At 44.0% G+C, this 18,057-nt stretch overlaps 1 protein-coding gene across 1 annotated transcript in view; it reads right to left on the bottom strand.

Annotated features, from left to right (window-relative positions):
• Positions 1-3,921: 3,921 nt before the first annotated feature.
• MGAT5 (alpha-1,6-mannosylglycoprotein 6-beta-N-acetylglucosaminyltransferase) overlaps positions 3,922-18,057 on the bottom strand; it is a 133,147-nt gene continuing 119,011 nt past the window's right edge. The window contains exons 15-17 of the mRNA XM_069861543.1: positions 17,556-17,630; positions 13,478-13,635; positions 3,922-11,311 (exon numbers count right to left, since the gene is read on the bottom strand). Coding sequence (XP_069717644.1) covers positions 11,113-11,311; positions 13,478-13,635; positions 17,556-17,630 — 432 coding nt within the window. The 3' untranslated portion in view covers positions 3,922-11,112. The remainder of the gene's footprint in view (positions 11,312-13,477; positions 13,636-17,555; positions 17,631-18,057) is intronic.

The following is an 18,057-nucleotide window of genomic DNA, read 5'->3' as shown; positions in this document are numbered from 1 at the left end:
AGTGGTTACAAATCTGAGCAGATGCCTTGAATGTGGCTATTGTTCAGGAAGCTCTGAAAACCCCTCAGGGCAAGGATTACGCCAGCTGCACTGTTAAATCCCAAGACATGCCCCACATACAGCAGGTGGGCAAGAGGTGTATTTTAATAATGGGAGATGATTATGTTCCACTTTAAGCTAGTAGCCAGATTTTATGAAGCCGGGTTGTCATCAGGGAGTCTCCAGAGTACCCCCCCTTGCTGCTCTAGTCCCGCTGCACTCACAGCAGTAGCAGGTAAGCCATAAATAGGTGTCATTCAACGACAGTGGAAAGGAGGTTTTTTCATTCCCAACCCAGCAATGCGTTTTTCCTTGACAGTCAGATTTATACTCCAGAAATGTCTTTACTAACCATTTTCTTTTGACGTTTTTGAGGATGGAATATTAAACAGGTCAGGATAGCAGCAGAGATAAGGAATCGCTGAAGCAACTTCACCAGAGAGCACACCTGGGGTGCATGGACTTGTGTAGATGCTTCGTCCAGTGTTTGCTGGTAGGAAAAAATTTCCCAGTGCTCCTCAGAGCCTGCTGCTGGTCTGTGCTGGGTGTGCTGCCACGGAGTGGTGCTGGGACACAGCACATCCCCGAGCCTGCGCCTGCTTATCCAGGGCTGGGAACGAAGCAGGAGTAGCACACGGCACCACATTCCTGTGGCCTGGCATGTGGGTCCAGGTTACGCAATTGGAGAGCAGAACTAAATGAAACAGCAGCCAACCCTCTCCTGTTCCTCCCACGTTTGGGAGCTGATGTTTTCCTTCCAGCCACAAGGTCGGTAGTTGAGGCAGCACTGAGTAGCCCCTGCATTTTGCCTCCATTTTGCCTCCTTGTTGCTGCTCCTCCGGGAGCAGATGAGAAGCTCGGTGTGTGGGTCCAGCAGGGACTGGCTCAGGCACCAGCTCCCACTCGGACGCAGGGAGACCAAAAGTCCATTTTATCCAAAGTCTGCACAGATCCATGGAGCAGCATCTCATGGATGAGCAACATCTGGCACTTGCTGAAACACTAAAGGCTTCTACCTTGGTACATTTTCTTTGGCCATGGTGTTACCGTTCCAGCAGTTTAGTCCAGCACTTTCAAGATTCTGAGTCTCCATGAGGAAAGACCTCGGGACCAAGGGTCCACCAGACCCAGTGGGACATACAGCGAGCCTGAGCAGCTGGAGTACGTTCAGTGCAAACAGTATTCAGTTTTTTGGCAACAAAGATTTACTACCAGGATTTTAGTTAAATACAATTTCCATAATCAGTAAAATAATAAAATGCCCACGTGCCAACACTCCTTAACATAAATACGAGGCATCGTGAGGCAGCAAAGCAGGGTGCTCCATCTCCTGCACACTGAAAGGCGTGTGTCGGTGCGAGGTGTGGCTCTTGAGAGCTGCACAAAGTCCCAGCAAAATGTTTCCATCTGTGGACTCTACCAGAAGGAGTTTGACTGAAACCCAGTCTGAGTGTGTGAGAGTTGAAGTGTTTAGTGCTTCAGGTCCCCCAATGGACTTTGCAATGCAGCTGCGTGACGTGTGTATTTTTTAGTCCAAGTTCTATTTTTCATACATGGTTTTTCCATTATGTGACTGCAGCACAGCCCACATCTGCCTCCAGCTGCTCACCGCGTTACAGATGTCTCCTTATAACAAACCATTCGGGGAACAAAACAGGGAGGAACAAAGTTTCCAGGAATAACCAGAACAAGTGAGTGAATGAGCAGTGGCCTCCTCTGATTAATTTTCATGTGAGGAAACATTTGGGAATTGCAGTGCTGAGTAGCAACTCGGAACCAGCAGAATTTTCACCCATTTTAACCTGAGGTGAAGTACACCAAGAAAATGCCTATAAAAAGGGTGGCCAGGGAAGGGTATTCACGTACCTCCCCTCGCTGGAACAGCTGGAAAAGGCTCTTGCAGAAGCACTGCCAGTGACGTGCAGCAGAAAACCATCTTAATAAAACTAAAATCCCTAATTCTGGCAGGGAATAGATGTGTGACTGGATATCCAAACCCAAGACAAACCCTCTCCCGACCTGCACGCCTTGCACGCTCCCATTTCAATTTGCAATTTTTATTTATGCTATTGCTTACCACGTTTGTGTGACACCATCTGGGCCGGGGGGAAAGAAAGGATCCCAAGTTGATAGCTGCTGACTTTTGTACTATTCTGGTTTTGCATCCCTTGGCCTTGTGTGGCCCCATGAAAAAAAAGCATCCAGAAAACCTGGGAGAAGGTATTGCTCAAGAATGTAAACAGTGCTTCTCTCCAGTGTAGAGGTCAGGAGTACACACAGCCACCTTACAGACAAATGACACTTCTAGAGCAGATAAAAGAGCTGCTCTTTGTATTGCTGGTTGGGTTTTCTTTTCTAGTCATCTTACTAGTGAATGCTGCTTCTGCAGCAACTGCTCTGTTGCTCCTAGGCCACCTCCACCAAAACCTCCGCACATTCCCAGCAGAGGCTGACCCCAGAGGAGCCTTCCCTCAGCCTCGGCTGGGCTAGCAAACATGGAGGGGGCAGAAAGAGCCTCTCAGCAGAAGGGGAGCCTCTGAAATAAATCAGAATCATTAGGTTGGAAAAGACCTTAGGGACCAACAACTCCAACCGTACCTGTCCACTACTAAATTGTGTACCCCGGCACCTCATCTACTCACCTTTTAAACACCTCCAGGGACGGTGACTCAACCACCTCCCTGGGCAGCCTCTGCCAGTGCTTGAGAACCCTTTCTGCAAAGAAATCTTCCCTAACATCAAATCTAAAAGTCCCCTGATGCAGCTTGAGGCCACTCCCTCTTTGTCCTATCACCTATCACCTGGGAGAAGAGACCAACACCCACCTCACTACAACCTTTTAGGTAGTTATAGAGAGCAATAAGGTCTCCTCCAGGCTAAACAACCCCAGCTCCCTCTGCCACTCCTCATAAGATTTGTGCTCCAGACCTTTCACCAGTTTCATCACTCTACTCTGGACACACTCCAGGACCTCCACGTCTTTCTTATATCAAGGAGCCCCAAACCGAACACTGTACTCAAGGTGCGGTCTCACCAGTGCAGAGTACAGGGGAAGAATCCCTTCCCTGGTCCTGCTGGCCACACCGTTTCTGATACAAACCAAGATGTTGCTGGTTGCTCCTCAGAAGTTTCAGTAAGAGGACATCGATATTGTACATCATCTTTGATAGATGTTTAAAACCTCTGAGAAGATTTAACAAGGTACCCACCAAACGTACTGACCGCACACATCACTCCCCTAATACAGAAGGTCCCCTCTCACATAATTCCAGCACCTCCCAGGTTCCTGCAGCACCAGCTGCTGTCAACCACCAAACCTTAACCTGGTGAGGAAACAATGCTGACTAGAGCCAGGCAGGCGCGTAGCCCGGAGTTCTACACCTGATTTCTTGTTCCACATGCATGGATCTCATAAACCATCCACACTCTCTGCATTTGAACTTGGATCTTGAAGAACACCAACCTCCAATGCTCTTATTTCACACAACGTAGCTTTTATTTTGGAACTTCACAGCGCATGGTGCCAGTAAGTCTCAGATATCCATATGCCACTGTGCAGCTCCACACTCTTCCTAGGGTGCTGGGAAGTTCTAGGACACCAAGAATTCCTAACTACTGCTGTGGAAAAGCTGCCCTACTGAAATGAACCTTGATTTTATCCATTATCCAACTTACTTAGACTTCAAATGAAACAAAGCAAAAAGATAATTACTTGCCTGTTGTTCCTGTGGCTGAGATGCGGGTGAGGGGCTGTCCTTGCTCCCCTCGAAGAGGCGGCAGCAACGGGGCTGCCCGGCTGCAGAATTGCAAGGAGAAGCCACACATTCGATCTTGGAGAAACAGCAGCTCAGGCCTCCCATTTAAGCACAAAGCAATCATAAATCCAAATCACACAAGAAAAAGGTTTATTGAAAAATAAAGTTCTCCCTAGTTTTTCTCTACAACAGTGAAAACAAAGCATTTTTCTATGCCATTAAAGTACAGACAGTTACTTTTCTAAAAAGAAAAAAAAAAAATTAAAAAATCCCATCCTGTTGAACCCCAGTAACTTGACAGGATCTGAACAACCGTGTCCTGTTCTTTCTGAATCAAACTGCTTGAACGTAATATAGTGGAACACAACCATTTAAATAAGACAAAGGATCAACCTTTTAGGAGAGAACTCAAACCAAACACATACAGTACCAGCCTGACCCTGCAGTTCTGCTGTACATGTAGAAACTCACATCAACTCCAAATTATTGCTGCAAAATGCAGCAATCTGCAGATTTCTGTAGGTTTCCTTTTCACTTGACAGTGCCACAGGGATTATTTGCACTTTGATCCCCTTTTCCTGTGGAAAGACTCCCCCGGGAATGATTCAGCCCAGAAACCAAAGAGCTGCCCCAGACTGGGCTCTCCCCGCAGCAGGAGCCTAGCAAATTCTGGAAGATCATTTTCTCCAAGCTCAAATTAGCTTTGTAAATATTCCCATTCTATTTTTCTTTTAGCTCGCTCAGAATCTTCAAGGCAATTTTTAACTTCTCATAACATTTACTCTTTTTTTTTTTTTTTTTCCCCTTTGGTAAAACCTGCCGTCTCCTCCTCCTCTCCTGTATTCCTTCGTGAAAACCAAATAAACCCATGACTTCTTAAACATGGTTTTTACTGTCACTGTACTGAAACAGCCCTGTTAGTGAACATAACACAGCAGTTCTGGGTAGAACCCTAGTAAAATCAACTGCCTTCAGCAACCGACCTTGATTTATTTTGTACTATTTGATACTTCAAACTGCTTTGCAGGTGCTGGGGCCCAAGCCAGGCTGTCACACGCTCTCTGCCAAGTGCCTGGACGGCTCCAGTAAATGCTCCAGCGTTATTTACACGCTCTCCTCAAAGCCAAGGGGTTTGCTGGCTCCTGCAGCACCGAACCCATGCGGCGTCAGGCCGCGAGTGGAGCAGCGCTGACCCAGGGCTCCTAGTTCTGAGCACGACAGCGCGGTGCAGACGTATTTCCCTGCGCAGAGAAGCAGCCGCATCGTTCTCGATCCCTGCTGTGAGACGTGAGGTCGGTGGGATCCACCACGCTTCACATCTGCCAAGCTGACAAATTCTGCTCCCGCGCAGAGCGCGTCGCAGTTAAACGCAAACGGAGCAACAGCGCGAGGCACCTGCGCCCACGTAACCAGCAGAGAGAAGGGCACAACTCGCTCCCTTAGAACAGGATTCTTGCAAAGTAGTTTCTGTGTGCGGAAGGTGGAGTTATTACTCATTTTATCAAAACTTTGAGGACCTGAAGTTATTTACCCACTTAACACACAGGTGGCTCAGTGCTGTTGAGAGAGGTCTGCGGAATTAAACCGAACTGTCGTGTGTTCCTAATTCTATGGGTATGAAAGGATTACAGCTACGAAAGCAAGACACTTTGGCAACTATTGCACTTTGTTATTTTTCCCTGGAAGAAAGAACATGAACGATGCCTCCCAGCAGAAGCAGCCTGGGGTTCAGCCTCCCGTATCTGCAACACATTCCTCCAGTAAACTTCTTATCCTTGACACGTGGAGTTTGCTGTTTACACATTCCATTTAAATAGAATATTCGGAAATTACAAACTAATTTGAAAAAAAACCCCACCTATAGAGCCGCTTAAAAATATGAAGACAAGATTTAAGTCACTGCCCATAAAACAGTATATTCTGACCTTACATTTACAGCAATATTACTAAAGTCTATCTCAATGAAGCCAGATCTGTCCCTGGCTTTTCCAGCCTAAACAAAAGCACACGTCTGTCAGTGCACCGTCCTCCTTGCCTTTGCTGCGGTCCCTAAAATGATGGGACCCAAGGAGAACTAGAAATGGAAGAGATCACAAGTCAAAAGCTGAAGGCATAGCAGCCGTAGGACAAAGCTCCCAGAAGGACAGCCATGCCGAAACGTTAGCACCCCTGGGAAAAAGGCTGTGGGATGGGAAACCGGTAACTAACAGTCCCTTCGAAACCAACCGACCAACAACCACCCACCCCTCCCATCCCAGACTGCAAATGAACAGCTATCTAACCAAGTTTTCAATTGATGCCTTAAAAAGAAGTAATATCAACTCAGTAGAAATGATGTGTGCTGTAACAGCAAGGAAACCTGGTTGCAGATATGTGTACAGTATGACCTGGAAGTGTTTGGCCTTTATCTTGTAAACTGCAGCGCTTTCTGTCTATTAAGAAAGGGAGAGCTGCTTTATTAGTTTGAAGAAAAAGTCACGGAGGAGTTCTACTATCAGCACAGCCAGTGGGAGTCAGGAATTTAATTAGACTTGGATGAGATTGTATCCAGCCTGATTCATCCCTTTTAATTTGTTTTACTAGCAAGATCTGGTCCTGAAATGCCCTCCGAGCAAAATACATACCTGAGAAAGCAATCAGGATTTTGTTTATGTGGAAAGTGCTGTAAAGTCATAAATCAACTTTGTAATTTAGACGGGCCACTCATTTTGGGGAGGGGAGGGCACGTCTTTCATACTGAGGGTAACCAAGGACCTTGGCTGGGCTTTTAAAGGACAGTCCTCCAACATGATTTAGTGAAGAGACATTGGTTAACAACCTCATCGGCAGCTGTTAACACCAACAGGAACTTTGAACACACCTGAATGCTCATCGAAAGGCAAGTGGCAAAAGCGGCACAAGTTGCTGGGAGCAAAGCTGAGGGGAGTCCTGGCTCCGTCCGCAGCCCCGTCCTGCGATCTCCAGCTGAAACCTGAGCAGCAGCGATCTTGCAAAATATTCCTGCAGCAAAGCCGTAGCATTTAAAAGAAAAACATCTGCAATAAGCTGTACATCTTGAGTTGCCTTCCCCGCTGGGAGTCATAAATTCAGGTATAAAAAGACACTATTAGCCGTTAGCACCAGGAATTGCCCCGTGCACTTCCATGGACAGACGCCTTTATCCAAAAATCCAACACTTCACAAATTTTAATGCTGGTCTTCAGCGTTGCTGCTGATCAAATCAGATATGGCTGTTTGGGGAGGTTTTTGGTTACAATTGTCTCCTCAGGGAATCTAACCATTAGTTCGCTCTCTGGTCATCAGACAGACATCCCACGCCAGAGGAGCTCTCGTGTCAGACCAGACAGATTCAGTAAAGTGTATTTTGCTTGCAGAAGCAACATTTTGCAAGAATTACTATAGTTTTATCTTATTAACCTTTTAGTTTTAGACAGATTTCTCCACTACTTAAAACACATTCAAAATTCATGCTGCTAAGTCGTAGTCATGAAGCACAATTTTCACCTGCAATTAGTGTTCCATTATACTTGTTCAGACAGTGCCCGTATTCCAAACACTCATCCAAACCCCAAAGAAAGTAAAAAAAGGCACATAAACATTAAATATTTGTAGGAGAAACATAATCTGATAGAAACAAGCAAACACACAGCTGCAACTATAAATTACAAAAAGAAACATAGAAACTAAGCAAAAAATGCAAAAAGCAACTCTATTTATACATGTGCAAATCAACTTGCATATATGAAATAAATGAGGTTTTTATTGGCATTTTCAAACAGTGTGTATTTACCAACTTCACCTTTCAAAGGCAAGCCTTTAATGTTAATTTTAATAAATACGTAACTGCTTCTCTCAAGTTCTCTAATCTCATAGGAACAAGATTTTTGAAAAAAAACTAGGTCACATACAAAAATACAAAATTTTAAAACAAAGAATGTCTTGATATGAGAGATATGTTTAAAAGCTTGTCAAGTGTTTTTATATTCAACTTTTTTGACATTTTTGCCCATCAATCGCGGATCAATATATTCAAATGCAAGTCATGCAAAAAACCTGATTTCTGAGTAAAGGAAGCTGCGAGCTTTACTGTCAGACCAAAAACCAGTAGCGCAGTCCCAACTCGAATACCCTTGTTTAAGTGCAATAACTGTCCTACTCCTTTATGCTTTAATTAGGAAGGAAAATAGTTAAGGAACTCGGACAGAAAGCCGCCTTCTATCCTGAAATGTTGGTATATATTATAGATTTTAGTAAATCGTTCAGATATTTAAATGGCCCCCCGTGGATCTGCCCGAGTGCTCATCTGCGGAAGGACTCACTGATGTCTCAATGCATCAACAAACCCTGCGGTGAGACAGGGAGAGCTGTAGTGGGTTTGTGAGCAAGGTTTACAAAGCTTATGCCACTTTCAGTTCTCATACGACAGTCTGCTCTCACAGAAACTGAGACTCAAGCTGTATCTCATAAAAGCAGTATTTCTTCTGAAAAGAAGAGGCCTATGGAATTATAGTTCTTGATTATTTTTTCTCTAGGACTATTGAGTCTTCTCTACAGATTTCAGTGGGAATAGGATCGGCCCCAACTGATCCTGAAGGCGATTCAGACGTTCTGTCCCTGGCTGAAATGCAAGTGGTGTTGCTGTTTGCCGTTCCGGTTTTGCCAGTACGCGGTAATTCAGTTCAGTGGACTAAGAAACAGCGGCCCGGCAGGAAATAACCAGAGCTTTGAACAGACTCTCCCTGCTGTGGTAAAGGCAAACATAGCACTGAGCAAAGCACTAGACCAGAAAATCTTGCAAGAACAAATACCAAACCTCGCCCATCTTTAAAGGCTTAGAGGGAAAATAAAACGCCGTGTGCCATGTGGGCCACGCAGCGAGGGGAAACAAGCAAAGATGTATTTACAGCAAAGAATTACACTACAGCAAAACCTACGTGTTTTGCGTTTTTTAAGTGCACAAATACAAATCTTTGTTTCCGATGTAGTTCTGTGACACCTCATTCCAAACAAAATTCCTGCAGAACCTCTGGCTGAGCTGGTAAAGACAAGCTCTGCTGCTGCCTTTACTTCCAGCACCGGGCAGTCCTTACGCTTTGACAGGCAGGAGTTTCCGGCTGCACAAATATGCACAGGTGTGGGGGGAATATTTTCTATAAATACAAAAGGAATTGCTGTGCCTGCTCAGAGCCATTTCCAAGCCTCCTCCCCCAGCTCTTCCAGGGTATTAAAACTATTGCAAAGTGACATTTGTGCTGACAGAAGCAAATGCTGAGCTATGGTAACAGTAAGGATTTTCGTACTAGTTTGTGTTTGTTTTCTTTTCATACAGAAAGAACCCAGCTGTTCTGCTTCTAGAAAATTACTCTAAAATACAGCAGATTTTATCAACATCACAACCCAGTTACCGGTGACCCGGCTGTTCAACAGCTCCCAGAAATCCTTTTCGGATACTCCACAATCTCTTAGGACAAAGATCATGCGTAGTCCACAGCGATGTTATGGAATGTTACAGGATAACACTGTCAGAAGTGCTGAGGCAGGAAAGGAAAACTTGAAAAAGCCAATTCATTGCTTTTAAATTGAAATTCTAAATGTATTCTGTTCTGTTCTCTGGTCTGGAGAATTTATCCATGATGAAACAGCATTTCCCTTGCTTGGTCTTTGGTAGCTCAAGAGAGACATCGATATTCACACACAGGTAACGAATGCCAGTTACAAGAAAAATCAGAACCAACCAGCTATGTCCAAGAGAGGAAAATTTAAACTCTCTATGCATTTCATTATTCCCTGGTTATGTTTGTTATTCTTTATGATAAACCCTTCACGTCGATTTGATGCTTTATTCAGTCCGGTCAGAGCACATCCAAACTGTGAACCTGGAGACTAGGGCTGCTTTCAAAATGCACTGCAGAGCTTTTTCTCGCTACTCTTGGCATAGCGTTCCCTGACTACAAACGGTGCTGTCAAGCATGCCACCTTCTGCAGAAAATAACAAAAATTACCTCTAGAAAAAGAAGGTGGTTTAGAAGATTTAACTTGCTGCTCTGAAAAGATGAAATTTGATTTGGACTCCAAACTCTTGAATTGTTTTATTCTAAATCTGTAACTGGTCTGCCTGCTATGAAACAACAAAAAAAGAACACCCCCGCCTCCCCAATCACGAACCCAAAGAACCCACGAGACTGATCAATGCTTTTCTTAGCAGTTGTTTGTCTCCTCTTACTTGTTCTTCAGAAAAAAATTCTCTTTAAAAACCTAGCAAGTTATGAAGACATTTTACATTTCTACCGTACAATAATTATAGTTAGCTTAGTTTAACCTCTCTATGTCATTCAGCAACACTTTAACTACTGGAAGCCGTAGCAAACTGAGGCTCTAATGATAATATTGCTCCAATGATGCTGAATACTTTTTGCTTCACACAGTATCTCTAGTAGACAGACTACAACAGAAGCATGGGCACACTCCAGGGGTGACTCTCTATATGGGACCAGTAAACTGGGACAAGTCCATTCCAGAAACGGCAGTAAGTTCTTGTAGCTTTTCCATAGTGGAGAATGCAACAACCCACGTCAGTTGTCAAGTCACCAAGATATGTCACGCTGGCAACTGCCCGTTTGCTCCCTCATGACACTCGCTGTGCAGACTGCCCCGAGGCGGCAGCCGTGATGCAGACAATACCTTGTTGTATATAAAGATTTAAAAAAAAAAAAAATAAAAAAAGAAAATAACCAGGCCAAGATAACTCAATACAGGGTACAGAGCTACCTGGTGATTCCAAGTTCTTGTGAAGTAAACCACTTCATAGCCATTCAAGCTAAAGCAGTACCCAAAACAGTGCACCTAGAGTAAAACATCAGTCCTGCCTCCCCGGCTCCCCCTCCTCAAGCACACTTTTTTCAGTGTTCTACTGGAATGAAGTCGAGATCCTTTAGCTCCCATGATAGGGGGTGTCCTAACCGTTAAAAAAACCCAGAAAACACTTCACCCAAACAACAAAAACCAGAAGTTTGATGGGTCTGGGAATTTCCTACAAACTATTTGGTGCAGTCATCTTCAAACCACTGTAGAACATGAAACTCCTTTCTCTTTGCAGACAGATGAAGGAATCTGAAGAGTTACACTGCAAATGTTTTTATAGGAAAAAAAGATCAGTTAGCTGTTTGTTATGAATCCCTCCTCTCTTAGTAGATAATTCTGCCCAGCAATGATAGCTCTGCCTGCAGCGAAAAACCTGGACAAAAGTGCAGGAAGTAATAAGTAGCTCCTCTCAAAACTACTTACATTTGTCCTCAACTCAAAAGAAGCTCTGCTGCTGCTATAGGCAGTCCTTACAAAGCGCAACCTGCCCCTTAATATAGTCTCTGCAGGGGCAGATTCTTCTGTGGGTCGGGTGGGAGCCGGCACAGCTGAACAATAAGAGGTCACCTTGGAAAACACAGTGCTTCCTTCTTGCATCGAAAGAGGGGACCAAGATATCATTTGCAGACTCCATGGTGAGACATTCGATATTATGCCTAAAAAGCAGAGCATATGAGCTAAATCACAGTGGAGTTTACAGGAGTTTGGTACAGTTATCATCCTTAAAAGTAAATGCTATATTACATCCTAAATTAAGTACATTTAGAATTGCAGATTTGCAGAACACGACTCTCATTTCGTCTGCGCAGATTCTCTCTGCAGGGGGCAGTACAGCCTTTCCAGCTTTCTTGTTTCGTAAAGATTAAGGAAAGTTAAAAAGGAAAAAAAAAAATGCTTTTGACCGTTCCCCAAAGCGTACTATTGAAATAAGCCATGGATTTCTAGTAAGACAGAAAGAAGGAATCTGAAATCAGGAGATATTCCTAATGATTTCAGCAGGGATCTCAGCCCCGGGCAGCCGAGAGCCACACTGCACAGAGAGGTGATGCTGCGTTCCTGCAGGAGCTGGGCAGCGGCACCCTCTGCTCCGAGAGGCAGCCAGCGCCAGCCGGCTGAGAAGAGAAAAGAGAAGTGCCCCTTGCCATTTTCTGACCACAAAGCTTAAGCACAAGGGCAGCAATTCCAGCAGAGGCTTGTTTTTCACTTACTCTGGGAACATTGATAGCTTTCAGCGTTTAATAGACTTTTTTCCCCTGGAATTATAATTTTGTCTAGACAGCTAGAAAAGAAGCCTGGCAAAGCTTATCTGTGAGCTGCTTCTGAGCCCCGCTGGAAATTACAACTTTTCAAACAAAATACAAAACTAAAAACCTTCTACAACGTAAATTAGCAAAAAGTGGAGGCCGAAAACCTAGAAAGCAGAATCCCTAGCAGCCCAGCTGGAGCCCAGCTTTGAGTGCTTTGGTTTCATTCTGAAAGAAGCACAAAGAGGGCATCTGAAAACAACATTCATTTCCTTTGTGAACAGCCTGTGAGCTTTTTTAAATTGGTATCAATACCTCTAACGTACACAAGTTTATAATTCTTTACCTAGGACAATACTGACAAAATGTCTGCAGAAACACCCATGTGGGCACCTCAAATGCTGTGTTCAAGGTTTGGGCCTCACTACAAGAAGGCCATCGAGATGCTGGAGCGTGTCCCGAAAAGGGCAACAAAGCTGGTGAAGGGTTTAGAGCAAAAGGTTTATGAGAGGAGGCTGAGGGAGCTGGGCGTGTTTAGTCTGGAGAAAAGGAGACTGAGAGAGGACCTTATCGCTCTCTACAACTACCTAGAAGTAGGTTGTAGTGAAGTGGGGGTTGGTCTCTCCTCCCTGGCAGCCAGCGATAGGACAAGGGGAAATGGCCTCAAGTTGTGCCAGGGGAGATTTAGGTTGGATATTAGGAATTTCTGTACTGAAAGGGTTGTCAAGCACTGGCAGAGGCTGCCCAGGGAGGTGGCTGAGTCACCATCCCTGGATTAGATGTGGCACTTGGGGACATGGTCCAGTGTTGGACTTAGCAGGGCTGGATTGATGGTGGGACTCGATGACCTTAAAGGTCTTTTCCAACCAAAACCATTCTATGGCTCTATGAACAGTAAATGCTGATTCCCAGTGAATACAGATGTTTCAATACAGATTTTCATCATGACCCAAGAGGTAGCTCAATAATAAAAGAAAAGCAACGCTTTATAAGTGTTGTATTTAAAATCATGTGAATAACTAACAATCACATAGAGTGTACAGAGTTCTATTTACTGCAACAAAAAGCATTTCATTTCTGACCCAGCTGACTAAGCACAGTTAGAGTTAGCACAGAGAGTTATGCAAGTTCACTAACTCTCGGAAGGATACGGCAAAAGCTACAGAATGGTGCACCTGCTCAGCCAGGGCCACAAAGGGTCCATCCAAACACAATTATAGTCCTGGCACCTGCAGTCCTTGCAGCACAACATCTTTGTTCAATGCAAGCAACCCGTTCATCAAAGGGCACTGTACGGTGCACAAATGTAGGACGTGGAAGGAAGAGATGTAAATTTTTGGCCTTGGTGCTGTACTCCTCACTGCAAAAATCCCCATGGAATGATGTTCACAGCACAGGAGGAACTTCTGCCATCCACTGCTAACCAAGGACTGACAGCCAACCTCCCAGTTTGCTATAGCCAGGACTCCTCTCCTGACTTTCCCTTCTCAAAACATTCATCCACTAAATTTCACATGTGGTAAAAAACAGGGCAATGAAAAGAGACCAAATAATACGTTTGTGCTTTTACATACTTACCTAAGCAGAGCTTTGTCCTTGTTAAGATGCTGGAAGAAGGAAGGCTCACAGATGAGCTGGCTTTCCTGACAAACTTGTTTACAGGATTTCCCAGGTTCAGCAATTTTTACTTGAAGGGCACTTAATGGGGGCCACATCACCTGCCCGTGGCAGAAATCCTGCAGTAACAGATCATATTTTATTATGGTACATCCAGTCCCTTGACAGCTATTCTTCCCATTAGTAAAAGAAGGAGTTATCACTCAAACACTCATTTTGCAGCTCATTTTGGTTGTATTAAAATCAATAATTTAAGCACATTTTTAAAGAATTCTTTTTTTCTGGCATGTGGGAATTATAACTTTTGATTGCTACTTGAAATGTGGTACCATCCTTCCTCTCAAAGAATCTTCTTCCCTATCAGAAGCGGCTCAAGTCAGTCTCTAGGCTTCCACAAACCCAACACATTTGGGCTTTCTCAGTGACTCCTGTTTCACGACCTCAGTGCTAGCCAAACTGTTTTCATAACAGCACAAATCTCAGGAGGAAGTGCTGGCAGAAGAAGAATTCCAGAGGCCAGTTACTGTGTAGGCGAGAACCATCTCAAATGGCCCATGTGGAAAGGGTCAGGGGGCTCGCGGTGCTCCTAAAACTGAAGATTTCTATAAAGCAACCAGGGTTCAAAGAGTTTGTATGCTCTTCTTGGTTCAACAGTTAATAACAGTGCTCTCCCAACACTGAAAAAAATTGGCTATAAATAGTGTATGCAGCCAAGTGTCACCACAGCAGAGAGTGGGAAGGAAGAAACGCTATCTAAACACACCTGCTAGCAAAAACCATTCAAAGAGAAGTTCTTATGGTTTTGACATTTAAAATCAGAAAAAACAAAGTGAAAATTTTAATCACTGGCTTCAGGTAACATTCCATGATCCTCAGCCACTGTTTTAACATCTGGTCAGTCTCATCAAAAAAATCTGGGCTCAGTCCCATCACAGTCTGCTCTCTCCTGACAAAGCCAGTTCTTGTATAAACATGTCCCAAACCATGACCCAAAACTTAGAAAGGCTGAACTACCTGAAATTCTAATGAAGCTAAGACCCCAAATCATTTACCAGTTCTCACTATCAGTTTGGTGCTTTCTTCCTCTGCTGAATAAGGACGTTTGCATTCTCCCTGCTCTAACCGTAAATTTAATATTAAACAATCATGAATCACAGACTATCCCGAGTTGGAAGGGACCCACGAAGCTCAGAGGCCAACTCCTGCCTCCACACCGGGCAACTTGAAAGCTAAACCATGTATCTAAGAGCATTTCAGAGCATATTTATGGCAGAATAATTTTAACAGCATCTAAAAAACCAGGTTAACAATAGATGGTTGGAAGTACTTTTTAATGAAGTTATCTCAAAATGGTCATTTTGCTGTTTGGACTTAAGCACCCTGCTTATTCTGTGCTTCTATAAATCAATATTTAAAATACTAGATGCAGGAGCAAATCTATCTAGGTTCAAAATCCAATTCAGTCCTGTAATATATAATAATGTAACATATACTAGAGAGTACTGTAATACTGAATTGAATTCACAGCTAATCCAGGCAGAAAGTTCTTCAAACACAGTGAGTCACTTGTGAGGCTTCCCCATGTGCTGGGAGTTTCAGCTTTTACTACCTCTTAGTTGAAAATTCTTCTCCCAAACTGGGCACAGCCTCCCACTTCCAGTCAGAGCTCGGTGGGAAGCCTTCCTCAGCTCATGCCACCTTGAAACACGCCTCGAGTACATCACCTTCACAGGCACCAGCGCACAGGGCTGTGTTTCAGGCTGGTGCCTCTGGCAAGTTTTCCTACCAACCACTACAAACAACCTAAATCTGGCATCTTCACCCCAGTGTATTCTCGCCCCACAACCCTACACCCATAAAAGCAAAATAAAGATGTTATGTAAAACACAAGGTTAAGCTTCACCAGAGACTGCGTTTCTGTTTGGTTTGCCTATAGCCACAATTTTAAGGTGAGACAGGCTTAGCACTGCTGTCAAAGGCGGTGTCCTCCTCCCTCTGGCTTTTCTTGCTCTGGGATCAGTGTCCCCAGTCCATTCTCTTCACCAAACTCTGCTGAGCCAAGTCAGTTTGCTAATCTACTAAAGCTCGGCCAAAACCATTTTCTGCCCATTAAAGCAGGGCCCCCCTTGGATTTCCACCCCTGACATGACTTCTCTGTGCAGCCCCAGAGCGAACAGGATCAAGGGATGGATCCAGCAGAGGGCACAGAAGCACCTAACAGCCAAGCAGGGCCCATGGCAGGAGCATCGCACTGGCAGCATGGAGAAGCTTGGAGTGAAAGCTCTTTTAATCCAGTGAAGGTGTCACTGCTGAATGTGAAACCACAGCTCACAGCAGTTCTCTTTCTTCAGACCCTAAAAGCCTTCAGACCGGAGGCTGGATCTGAAGATTTGGGGAATTAACTAAACCTTTCCTGTCAACACTGTCCTTCCTCCGAATCCTCAGCCAAGGTGCCAAAAGGGGAACTCTGTACAATTCCTTCGGCCCCTACAGTTTCACTGTCCCACAGGGTGAGACTTGCAGGAGTGTATCTGGCCTCTTCCCTTTCAAACATCCACTTTCCTTACATGGCTAAAGCACACCATCGCCTCTGAACCAGATTAACTCCACGCATCTTTGTTCCTGTTCCAAGCTTTCTCTGTTCTGCCTGCCTCCTATCACAAATTCATCAAAATAAGGTCTCAATCTTTATTTGTGGTTCATCTGACGTGTTAATCAGGCACATGCAGCTAATAGTGCGCATCCCGAGGGCTGGGAAATAAAAACAGCTTTTGACAATTACTCAAAGCAATGAACAAAATGGCAGTGCAGTATTTATTTCTGAGAAGCACGCAGCGGAGACCATGGCTCAGCTCTCGAGGAGGTCCAGAGGGAAAAGATAATTTTGCCCCACAGATGCTATCTCCAGATTGTCTCTTTTTCTCCCTTACGCTGAGCTCCATTTCTTCCTGTACTGGTAAAAACTCTCAGTTCTAGCTAACGCACATGGAAGAATCAAAAGAAGTGGAGATGCTTTTACAGGTTGTCATCAATACAGCAGCAAAATCCATAAAGTGTTTATTGGCAGGGAAATGGAAATAGCTATGTTATGTTAACTGCACTTGTGATCTGAAGCTATGTTATTCTTTATTACTGTCCAGAATACCGTCCTCTTTCAAAATAAGGCTACAGGAGCACGTGCAGTGCTTTTGAAAGAGATCCTGCAAGTTAATTGGCATAACAGAGATAAAGGTTTTTCCTATCTCTCTCCCGAGGCAGCCAGAACAAAAGGCAGAGCTGGCTGTTGCAACGGATCTGGCCTTGGGCAGAAGTCCAAGCAAACACACAGTTTCTAGAAACCAGGATCCCATAAAATCTCTGCAGGTTTTTACTCCAAATCAATATCTTCTGCTGCTCTCAGCTGGCAACAACGCATGGGGACCAAAAGACCTTTTAAGGAACTGGTTTCTGTATCATTTAAAGCTTTATTGATTGAAACTAAATACTTGAAAAATCCACCCAGAGGCTTTAGCCTAAGTGCAATCCTACCACAAAAGCATCTCAGTATTTACATGATACTTCAGGTTCCAAAGACTTCTTGCGTGTACACAATTAAAGTCATCACATACACACTGAAAAACTACTTTGCCTTTCTGCTTTGATGTAATATCAGAAGAAGGAAGGCTCTCTAAAATCAATCAATCAAAATTAAAAAAAAACCCAAACAAACCCCAAACTGATTAAAAACTTCTCTAGCTCTTCAAATTCAGGTAAGTATATTCATTTTTGCAAAGACATATGGTAGATCAGACACTCGCAGATGAATCAGAACCCAGTGCCAAACTGGAGCAGGACAGAAGTTTAGTGTTTGATAGGAATGGTTGGACTTGATGATCCAGTGGGTCTCTTCCAACCTGGTTATTCTATGATTCTATGAACTGAGGGAACTTCATCTGAGCAAAGACAAGGGCTGCACAGCTAGTTTTTTCTTGAATGGCAACAGCACTGAGAAGCTTTAAAACGGAAAATAACAGGATTCATCGACAATAAAAGTTCATACCTGTCTTTCAATAAACGCATTCATCCTCTGCAGCATTCCCTCACATGTAAATTCATAGGGCAAGTATGGGTCAATCTGTGAAAACACAGTATGTTGAGGTTAAAGAGGGTTTTGTTTAAGTGAACTTTATGTGGGTGTGCTGGGTGGTAGCAGCCTGCATTCCAAATCCTACAGTACAGCTTAAGTAGCAACAATAAATGCAAATAAACTCATTAACAAATCACAATTTCACAAAACCATCAGCAGTTTAAGCTGATTTTTGTTCCTTTGTCAAAGCAATAAAAGGTGCTCTGTGATTATCTGTAAAGAAGCTCAGGATAAACAGATATAAAGCCAGCCCGAGACCCTATGGGATTCCAGTGCTCCTGTTTCAGCTAAGTTGTAGTTCTGGAGATGGAGTGAAAAAGAAAACAAAAAGAATGTGATACCTTTGAAAATTACTTCAAGCCTTTTTTCCCCCTTGAAGTGCCCTCATTACAATTCCACACTGTAAGTGCGCAAG

Source organism: Phaenicophaeus curvirostris, chromosome 7 (assembly GCF_032191515.1).
Source record: "Phaenicophaeus curvirostris isolate KB17595 chromosome 7, BPBGC_Pcur_1.0, whole genome shotgun sequence".
Taxonomy (NCBI): domain Eukaryota; kingdom Metazoa; phylum Chordata; class Aves; order Cuculiformes; family Cuculidae; genus Phaenicophaeus; species Phaenicophaeus curvirostris.
This window is presented reverse-complemented; position numbering and strand designations above follow the sequence as displayed.